The 11162-nt window shown below is 38.2% G+C and overlaps 2 protein-coding genes across 10 annotated transcripts in view; one reads left to right on the top strand and one right to left on the bottom strand.

Moving 5' to 3' along the window:
• synrg (synergin, gamma) overlaps positions 1-1543 on the top strand; it is a 52965-nt gene extending 51422 nt beyond the window's left edge. For all 7 annotated transcript variants that reach the window (XM_016519450.1, XM_016519374.1, XM_016519297.1 and 4 more), the window contains one exon: positions 1025-1543. In XM_016519450.1, coding sequence (XP_016374936.1) covers positions 1025-1156 — 132 coding nt within the window. In that variant the 3' untranslated portion in view covers positions 1157-1543. The remainder of the gene's footprint in view (positions 1-1024) is intronic.
• Positions 1544-3020: 1477 nt separating this feature from the next.
• LOC107713882 (dual specificity protein phosphatase 14-like) overlaps positions 3021-11162 on the bottom strand; it is a 9986-nt gene continuing 1844 nt past the window's right edge. For 2 of the 3 annotated variants that reach the window (XM_016519677.1, XM_016519564.1), the window contains exon 2: positions 3021-4705. In XM_016519677.1, the coding sequence (XP_016375163.1) occupies positions 3934-4587 (654 nt within the window). In that variant the 5' untranslated portion in view covers positions 4588-4705 and the 3' untranslated portion in view covers positions 3021-3933. The remainder of the gene's footprint in view (positions 4706-11162) is intronic. The other variant, XR_001636941.1, reaches the window with a different exon arrangement.

Raw genomic sequence — 11162 nt, 5'->3', positions numbered from 1 at the left:
TATCATATCATAACTATTCCTTTAATATTTTAAATTAGGTTTTGTAGTTCTGTTAATATAAAAGTTTAATTTTTTTATGTGTATTTGTTACTGTTATTATTATAATTATTTAATATATGTCAATGTAGTTTGTATTAAGTTTATTTTACTAAAACTTAAACTAAACGAAAATGAGAAATGTTGCCTTCCAACTAACTGAAATAAGTTTAAATACTACTTTTTGTTTATATACATTTTGTTTAGGTACTATTTATTTCATGTAATTAATTAGTTATTAATTAGTTAATGATAACCGTGGATATGAACTGAAATTCTGGTCACAGTGTTTAGTGACTTTACATGACAATGACAGGAGTTGAAATATTTTATCAGAGAAAATGTAAAAGATTTTTATCACATTATTCTTACATTAACAAGTGTAATGTAGATGACTTCTAGCTAGGAATATGAAAATTCTGGCCGATACAGAAAAACCGGTAATTGTTTTCTAGTTATAGCCGAAAACTCATAAATGGTTAATATTAAAATTCTATAGTATTTTGTCTAAAAATTAAAATACTAAACTAAAAATAAATTTTTAAAATGCTACAGGATTAAAAATAGATATTGATTTTGAGTTTTTTTTTTTTTTTTTAAAGATTACATTTAACAGTAAAGTTAAATTACTAGAGTTTTTACAGCTTAGCCTTAACGGAGCATTAGATGACTGCAAAGCTAAAAAAATAGGGTAAAATGAGCAGTTAAATATAATTCATAATTTATACAACTAAATCCATAAAATACGTACAATTTCTAAATTCCCCACCCCCAAAAAAGTTATTTCTAATATCGTCCAATCATTGATATTGTATTGATATATTACGTAAAAAAAGCTTCATTTGTATTGAACTTGGAACGTACTTTTAAAACCACCTTAAAAACTCAGTCCCAGTAGTTCAAACCCAACCCTCCTCCCTACAGTCAAATCAGACTTTATCCTTTCAATTAATTTCTTCTCACCTTGTCTCGCACAAATCCTCTGCAGGCCTTTAATTCGGAGACGGACAACTTCAAGCTGATGTACGGAGGTCACCAGTACCACGCCAGCTGTGCTAACTTCTGGATTAACTGCGTGGAACCCAAACCGCCGGGTCTGATCCTGCCCGACCTGCTCTAGAACCCTGAGACCCCTGATGTCTGAAACATCATGAACTCTTCAGTCACTTTAGCTGTTTATCGCTGTTTGCCTTTGAACCGATACAGCTCTCATCACTTGAATTTGGGACGCAACTGTCTAGATCTGCCATTGTCTGTTGGAAGACCAGATAAATGATGTACTACTGAATAATAGTTTATTTAAAAATTGTAAATGTGTCTTTTGTCTCTACCTTTTTGGATCTGCTTCTCTTCTGCACAAAAGTGTCTGGTTGGTTGATTCTTTGCTGGTGACTTCTCTACCTTGTGAAGTAAATACTGCGGAGCTGTTCTGCATGTAACTTACGAATAGCAGACTTGTAATATAAAATCCATAAAACAATAAAGGTAAAACATTTGAAAGCATCAAGAAGTGTAGCAGATATTACTTGCAAGTGAGAAACATTTAGACATTGGTATCTTCTTTTACGTCATTGTTTTCTGTATGGTTGTGCTGGAACACAAGTCACTTTTGTAGTGGGTCGGGAAATGTTTGCGATTTTCTGAGAATCTTTTATAAAGCCTGGAAGATGTTCTTAAACGCTGTGATATTCAGTATTCTGGATTCAGATGCGACTCTTTTGAAGGACTTTGTTGTGTGCAACTTTGAAGGGAATTCAAAAGTCTGGGGATGTAAGAAGTGAAAAGCAAAGCCTTTCCCCTTCTTCCAACCCAAGCAGTTATCATAAGAACGACGTAAACTTTCATTATGAATTAATTTCTTTTCATTGACGCACTTGTCATGAATCAACGAGAATACAACAAAGATTAAACGGCTTTGTGTACATGTTGGTCTTTGTCAGTGTTTTACTGAGGACTTAACATTGTATTCATTGTTGTCATCTACTTCATTTATGAGAGTTTTCGACTAAAGTGGTCCTTTTGTGTCTGTATTTCTGGTTATAATTGAAGCACAAATTAAATATTTGAATGTTAGTACTGGATGCAAATGTGAAATTTTTGTGTCCCACATTGGAGTGATTACTCTGCGATTCTGTAAAGTCAGCCTTCATCTGTTCGGTCCGTGTATCAGGGCCAGCTAGAGACAGCACTTCCCTCACTCTGACTCAGCGCTAATAGCTGCCATTCACAGCAATATTACCTTGGCAACCGTTTCCAAGAATACTGGACTTTGAATTTGTATGATTGTCGAAAGACATCATGATTTAGTCCCGTCTGTATGTACAGAAGATGAGGAGTGACTTCTGTTAGATCAACATTTCCACCCTGTTGCTCATTCGCATCAAATGCCTGTTGAAATTTTAAAGGTAAAAGTAGTTTAAAATATGGATTTGAGTCGGCTTGCAATTTTGATGCTGTTTTGACGGGCTGTTAGAGTAGATAATGTTCCGTCCTTGTCTTTATACACACGTGACTAGCAACCTTTATCCACCTTGTCGTCGCTGAACAGCAGGGATTAGATTTACAGAGACTTCCTGCTCCATGTTAATCCAGACTTTCTACAATGCATTAGAAGATTTAATACACAGGAAGCGAAACGGCGTTCTCTGACATGATCCTACAAAAGCTTTCAAAAGAAGGTTTTTACAGAAAAAAACTTCTCTAAAGAACCTTCCTTAAAAACATTTTTCTCAGAACATTTTAATAATTTAAACCTTTTGTGGAATGGAAAGATTCCATTGATGTGGCTTCCATTAAAAACACATTAAAACATTAAACAACAGCCTGTCCATCAGTCAATTCGTACAGTAGGAATTACTTTTGACAAGTATTAAGGTATTTTATTATGTACAAATATTACTATGTAGCTTCATTGTAATGTGTACGTACTAAAAATCTAAACGTTAAAAAAATAAGAACAAGGAATACGTTAAAATATTTCACCCTTTATTCATTTTAACACACTAATTAAATCAGAACTCTTTTACATGAATTCAGTTATTTTTAACACAAATTAGTAAAAGCTTTGCTAGGAGTCCTCTGACAGATGTCCTCTGGTTATAATTACTGCTTCACTGCAGAAAACATCTGAAAGAAACATCTTGAGTTAAAAATTTAAAACCGAGTAGAATTGCAAAAGGACCAAACAGGCAAACTAGAATTCATTGGGGAAAAAAAACTACTGCCATATTTATCGTTCTGCTTCTTGTGAAACATCCTGTTTTGTAGGAGCACTGACATTATAAATGCCAATACTGTCCTTCGTGGTGTTCAATAAAATTTCTTTTAATTTACATACATAGTTTATAAATCTGTTAAACTTCGGTAATATTGTAGCGTCTTTCTGTTAAACATTGTCACTTCACAAAACCTTCCAAAAATCTTTTTTTAGTATTTTTTTTGTATGCACAAGTTTAAATACACCTTGGAATATAATATTTTTAATATATATAATTTTCAAATGCTACCAGTAATCAAAATCAGACTGCTGCCTCTCAACAAAGATAGCCAGCCAAACTGAAACAACATCCTCACAATATTACGATTGATAAGTCTTAACCAAGGACTGAATTCCTGATTCTCAGCACCACACTTGGTTCCCAAAGTGCTCCTAAAACCAACATTATCATCGCCAAAATTTATTTCAGCATTCAAGGATGGAGTATCACTTCTGACCTCATAAAATATGCACTCAAAGTGACTTTTTCCATCTTGAAAATGGACATAAGCACTCCCATCTGGCTTTATTCTCTGGCAGGAGGGACTTGTGGACGTACGGAAAGAGGCCGGAAGACAGTGGAGTCAAAAATCGTTTGGTGGACCAGTCCTCTGTGCTTGAACCAAAGTCCAAACCCCTCTTCACAATCCCCAGTAAGGTGCCAAGTTCCTGCGGTCTCTCTCGTACACGTCGGGAATGACCCCGTATGGTGTCTGGATCATTTTCACAGAGTTCCTGCCAAACAGTTTCCTCTCGTACTCAATGAGCTGTCGCCAGAACCCTCCATTAGGACGAATGACGGGTCGGCGGGATTTGACCCAAGCGTGAGCCTCGGCCAGGGAAACTCTGTGGTACTTCATGAGGTAGGCCAAACAGAGCGAGGCGGAGCGGCTCACCCCAGCCGCGCAGTGCACCAGCACGGCTCCCCGTTTGCGGCCCACGCTGTGGATCTTATCAGCCACGCTGTCAAAATAAAGCGAGATCGGAGAATGAGGCATATCAGCCAGTGGCACTTTCATATACTCCATGTGTGGCCAGTTGAAGTTGGGCAGCTCGATGGTGGCGTTCACCACACAGGTAATCCCTTTGGACAGGAGGAGGCTGCGGTTGGACGCCACATTCCCCCGGCCGAGGAACAGGGAAGGAGTGATCTGGGCGATGCCCCCCAACAGGCTGCTGGTCTCGGGCAGCAATCGGGGGACGGCTGTGGGCACCACTGAACTGCGGTGGTGGTGGGGATGATGGTGGTGATAGTGATCTTGGTGGTGGAAGAACCCATGACTTCGGGAACCCATAGTGGAGTGGAGGCAGGAGACGGAGAAATAGAAACCTTGAGGTGGCGCCAGGGTGTCTTTTAGTTCTCCTTGGTCATCTCAAAGCGAACGGTGATATCATACAGATCATTGGGTGCACCTAAAACAAACCAAGAGTCAGTTTGCTTGAAATAAATAGAAACCTTTGTTAGGAGGTTTACAGCAGGGGTCTCCAACCCTGCTCCTGGAGAGCTTCCATCCTGCAGATTTCAGCTCCAACCCCAAACAAACACACCTGAACCAGCTAATCAAGGTGTTTGGGGTTACTTGATAATTACAGGCAAGTGTGTTTGAGCAGCGTCAGAACCGAAGTCTGCAGGATGGTACAACAGATATCCAGGAGCAGGGTTGGAGACCCCTGGTTTACAACATATGTAGAGTCAGTGAGGAACCGTCAGGGCCCTCAGAGAGGGCCTAACTTTTTGTAAAAACAATTATAATAATTTTAAATGTTTAAATAAATGTTTTAAAATATAGTATTTTAAATAAAAAATGATTATTACTCATTTTAAATAAGCAATTCATAATTTGACAAACAAAAAAAAACAGCCTCTTCAGTGAATGGGTTAAATGAACGCCGCCCATTTTCTCCATATTTGAATGTTTCCGCCTAGCGTCTGCGGCTCTGTGATTGGAGGTCCAGCTATGAAATTACAGAGGGCCAAGCAATAGTAAATCAATGAGAGAGTAATTTCGAATGACAGAAAAATTGACCAATCATATCGTTTCTCTAAATGGGCGGGCCTTGTTATCACTAGTTTTGACAAGTTCCACCCACTGTGGAGATCTCTATTGGAAAAAAAGATATATGCTGATAAACAAACTAGTTGTTATTCATGTCACGATGGAAGCCGCAAATAACGTAAGTGAGGACATTTACTAGGCTGCTGTGCCAATAATATTTATTATAAACATTGCTTGTTTGTGTGTGAAGTGTCTTAATTTGACTTAAATTTAGCTGTTTTATTTTGGTAATATCAGTCACTCTCGCTGTACTGTTTTGTTGTGGTCGCACACCGGACGAGAAGCACAGTGCCCCGGTGCAACACAGACGGCAGTCCAGAACATTTAATCTAGTCTCCAAACAGTCAAAACTTAACTTCAAGAATGAGCAAGTGGTGTCAATGAGTTTAAAGTTCGGGGATCAAAAAAACAACAAACGGGATGAGAAATTGCAATCTATAGCTCACTAATGAATCAAGAAATTTATTAGAGCAACAGAAAGACAAACGTTTTGCTGAAAAAATGCACAATACGCAATCTTCCAACCTAGAATGAAGTCATTATGTACATTAACAATAATTTGGGACAAATATAATGTATTTTAATGGAAAATTATGTGAGTGGCACTGAGGCGCTCTGTGGTGCGGCAGGATTATTATCGGCGGACAGTCGCCGGTGGTGCTGCCGGTCTGCGTGCACTCATAGAAAACAACGTGTGCGAATATTAAAGACGTGGTCCTCCGGTGTGCGACCGCCTTAAGGCTGGAATAGCCTCTTGTTTCAGAGGTGGAATTGTCAAAGATGACTTTTAGAAGAGGACACCATAAGCTAGGCTGGTAGTTTGTTCTTTCTCCCGATGAGGGTAAGGGGAGAGGGCCTAGGTTCAAGAGTCACGGTTTGCTACTGTGTAGAGTTATGTATCTAAAACCTTCTGGTTAGTCCAGGAGCCTCATTTATAAAACACATGTACAATAGGATTTGATACTTAATTGACCATTCGCAAAGACCTGCTCCCCTTCGTTACTGTTGCTATGGCTGACAAGCCATGCTGCTCTCATGCCACGCATCATGTTCTCATGCAGTGAAAAATACATTGTGGAGCAAAGAGGAAACTGACAACACGCCGACAAGCAAGACAGAGCAGGTTAATTTAAGTATGAAACAAAGTCATCTTTAAAATGTTGTCATTTTTTATGAAATTCAAACAATAAATATCCTTTTCGTGGTTCTTTAATACATTGTGACAGATCGCTGTAGCGCCTCCGTTCAAGTGGCACGTGAACCTATCATCTCTTCCACTTTAGTTATAGCATGAAATATCCATGAATGATCATGAGAAATACATCTTGTTTCAACCGCAGAATGTTCAAGTTCAAGTCCACCGATGTTAATCTACTCTCCTGCCTGTTTTGTTTGTTGGACAAAAATGGCAGATTCGGTGTTATGATTGGTCAGATCGCTTGTCAATCAAACTCCCTGCGAAGGGTCAATTCCATGGATTTCATCCTAAACCAAAAATGAGGATCAAATCTGGATTTAAAGGCAAAAACTGGCATGAAAATGTTCTTATGAATACGCTAACTGAAGAGCATGTGTACAAACCTTTTGCGCTCACATATACCAATAATTAAGGGTGTACTCACTCTATTTTCCTATTTAATACTGTAAAGTTGCTTTGACACAATCTGTATTGTTAAAAGCACTATATAAATAAAGGTGGCTTGACTTGAGCCATGGAAACAAGTACTCTATGTGCGTTTTAAACAGAACCTTTTCAGAGTCCAGCGAGGTGCTTTATAAGAGTCGATGACTGAAGCTTCCTTGTTGGTGGTAAAAGACAACATTAGCATGGCTGAATGCTGGTTTAATGGACTTAATTACTGTATGTACCCAGCAGATGTGTCCCTCTGTCAGACTCCCGTCCCTCGAGCTGTGCATGAGAGTGTGGGGGCCATGCGGAGCAAGTGTTTACTGGAACCTGGAGGACCCTTATTAATCAAACCAAGAACAAGGCTTGAAACCTGTTATAAGCGAATTCACTTGGTCAGACAGAAAGATTGATGTATTACACAGAACAAGAGGGCAGCCCTATTCTGGAAGAAAGACATCTTTTTGAAAGTTCGATTTAAAAATAGGGTTGTAAAATGACAATGATTCAACTGAATTATGATTCTTTAAAAAAAAAAAAGTAAGGTTTCATAAAATAAAACAAAACAGAAAAAAAAAAAGTTTTAATTCACTGATAAATACTATTTTTTTTTTACATGTTTACTAAGCATCATACAGATGGAAATCAATGCAAAGCATACTTGGCACAGTAATACTGATGTAATGAGTTGACAGGTGTGTGTTTATAGAGTATTTTACAATGGCTTTGAATACAGCTAGGCCAATTATAATCAAGGTCCGAAACTATCCATTTTATAACTTCCCCTTTATAATAAATGCACAAAACGTATTCTAATTCTGCTTTTTGTTTTAAGAACTTATAAAATTGTAAAATTTTTACTTCAGAGACAGTCCATTTCTTTTTATTTTATTATGAATTCAATAACTGCTAACTAACCTGGCAGCAAGTCCAAGGTTATTCAACTTTTTTTTCACAGAGGGAAAAAATGTCATTCCCATCACATTATACCAAAATCCTCCTGAAGGTTGAGCCAAGGCCGTGATCAGATCTTTATTCAGGGATATGCAATAAATGTTTTAACACAGATGAACATCAGTTTGAAAAAGTTAAATTTTTCGAGATTTCTTGTCAAAAGTGCCCGTAATTGAAGAATCATACTATAATTGATGCATATCTAAGGGGTTTAACTAACAAATGTGTCATTGTGTTCAGAGTAAAAGCAAAGTTTCACGGCTGAAATTAAACTCTTTGTCTTCTGAAGGCGTGACTAAAGCACCCAGCTGAAGGTTGTGTTCTGGACCCAATGATGTTCTCAGGTAACACGCTCATTCAGCCATCAATTTTGGCCCGCAGACGCCCTTGTTGATTCCAAGTGTGCTGAAATCTGCTTCCTCCAATTACTGGGGGTCGAGTCGCTGGCAGGCATGAAAGAACAACTGAATGTAGAGCATCTGTTTTTGCCGCCTGCCTTTCATACATCAGCATGTTTTATTGAAGGGCAGACGGTCTACTTACGGCTTGTGTGCTGTTTGTTGTTCCCCATCATGCCTGAGGGCTCTATATCATTCATTCCTCTTAATATAATGCATGGGGCTCTGACCCTTAATAGCATGCCACAAATATCAAACCAATCATGTTAAATAAGAATTACATCTGATGTCTGTGCAAACAGCACCTCCTTCTCTGCACAGCTACAGCTGGCTTGACGCTCTAAAGCAACATGTGGCTGGATCTTCTGTACGTTTCTCCATGTCTATATTTCTACATTCTATTTATTATTAGTTCATTTTAAATAATTAACTGCATTAAATTAACACATTAAAATGACAGCCCTATCATATTCCTGTTATGTGTAAAGATTTGGCGCACAGTGGCAAAAGGACCATCAATTTATGGCGGTGTCCTTGTTCCCAGCTACTGTGTTTGCATTAATAAAACCCATCTGCCTCAGTTCGTGCTGGCTGTCTCCCTAAGCCTTCCTCTACATCAATGAAAAACAGCCCACCTGCCATTCTCACGGGACTCTGATCGCAATAACATCTACAGTCTCTTAACATCTTTTCAAACAGGGCACACAATCTCTCTCTCTGGCTGTCACTCATTTTTCACACTGAAATTACGGAGTTTGGATGCCATGTGTGGTGCCTCACAAACTCTTCTTCACAGCTTGTGGGCTTGTTAACACAAAAGGGCAGTCAGTGTCATTGTGACTAAGTGTTCTTGGGTAAATTGGTGTGCAATCCACCTGGCTTAAAGGAATAGTTCACCCAAAAACTGTAGCTTTCGAATCAAATATGGCGCCATGGTCATGTCATGTCAGTTCAGATGTCATTTATTCTTGCATATCTTGTGAACGAAATTCAATGTCATTGGTGCTTATTGGTGTTGTTCCAAAATTGTATGACTTTCTTTCTTCTGTGGAACATAATAGAAGATATTTTGAGAAATTTGTTTTTTTTTCTTTACAATTGAAGTCAATGGTAACCAGTTCTATTTAGTTCCAACATTCTTTAAAATATAATCTTCTGTGTTTTACAGAAGAAAGTCATAAAAGTTTGGAAAGACAACAGGGTGAGGTAATGATGGCAGTATTTGCATTTTTAGGTGAACTAGCCCTTTAAGAACTACAGTGGATGGGATTTTTTTTTGTGAAAAATTGGTTAAGATTCATTTCTGGTGCTGTGACCCCATGACTACTGTAGGTGTTGAGGAATAAAGGCTTGATATATAAGACCAAAGATGAACCTCAGCAACCCAACGTGCTGATAGAGTCAAAGGCCTCACTGCTGACTATCACAGCTATTTATACAAGTGAGTGAGTGGAGAAGTGGGAAGAGAAGAAAGAAAGGAAAAGAAGGAACATCGGAGGCCTTTTCTTTTGTGTGTGTGTGTGCATTGCTTCTAAACATGTAGCATATATCTTTAGGAATAAGAAAATGTTGTTGTCTACACAGTCTCACGTCATTCCAAATCCATATGACCTGATTTCTTGATGTATAACACAAAATCAATTTTGAAAAACTATACAATCAAAAATGTAAAGCTTCTAGCTTCAAAAAAGAAAGAAAAAAAACCAAGCTACATAAGTGGTCCATATGACTCAATTCTCTGCAGTGGTTCTCAAACTGATTTTCATATCTGAATTAAAAAAAATTCTGCATCATATTTGTGTACGAGACACAGATGTGCAGGAAAAAAGCTACAAGATATCATCTTTTGTGTTCCATGGTGAAAAGCAAGTCATCCAGGTGTGGAGCGACAAGTAAATGATGACAGAATTGCAACTATTTTTTTAAAGCCAAATGTGTGCTTCTAGTATTTTATTATCAAAACACATTTTGGGTAAGTAAGTGTCTATGAAAATGCGCTAAAAAAACATTATCCTGTATATTACAAGTAAATTAGAAGCAACAACTCAATCTTAAATGAATGTCTTCTCCGTTGGGAGCCAAGCAATTCTGCTACAAATACAATACTTCATTTTCTCCACCTGTGGAGTGGCGTGAACATATGTTCTTGGCATGACAGTAATGGGCTGCTGTGTCAACCTCATACACACACATACAGGCACTCATCACTACATCACAGATTCAGTGCCGCAGGTCTCAAATGCCGTGTGTAAAAATTCTCCCAGAGTCTGATTCCACCTCCGCAAGCATTAATGGGAACGAGAGACACCTGCTGAGAAACTCGAGCCCCAAAATGGCAGCCCTTCTTCCACACCAAATGTGGAAAACAGGAAACTGAACCTGAGCCTTGTTTACTCTACCAGCTTAATCTTGTCAATAGCCTAATGAAACAATCCATGCTCATTCAACAAGTGGCTGCAACCTAAAGCATTAGTGACATTTCAAATGTGAACATTTTAAAGACTACATTTTAATTTACTACAGATAAAATCTAGATTATCCATCTAATAGGCCTATCAGTCCGGTTCCTCCTTAAACAATCAAAGAAAATGTAACACTGCACTCTTTTCATTTTTACATCTCTGTGCATCCCATAGGCGGAGCTTGTGTATTCCCCTGGCCACGGGGACTTGGGTCAGAAATGCCACTAAATTGGACAAAAATGCCCCTGCAGAAACAAATTAAATCTATTACGTCTGTTGCTAACAAAGTGAATATGAATAGACAGTGTCGATTGCGGCATTAAATTAAGATCTGCTCATGTTGCACCGTATTTCATTTTAGGCATTTTTACA

This window comes from Sinocyclocheilus rhinocerous, unplaced genomic scaffold (genome assembly GCF_001515625.1).
Source record: "Sinocyclocheilus rhinocerous isolate Xijiao unplaced genomic scaffold, SAMN03320098_v1.1 scaffold821, whole genome shotgun sequence".
Taxonomy (NCBI): domain Eukaryota; kingdom Metazoa; phylum Chordata; class Actinopteri; order Cypriniformes; family Cyprinidae; genus Sinocyclocheilus; species Sinocyclocheilus rhinocerous.
This window is presented reverse-complemented; position numbering and strand designations above follow the sequence as displayed.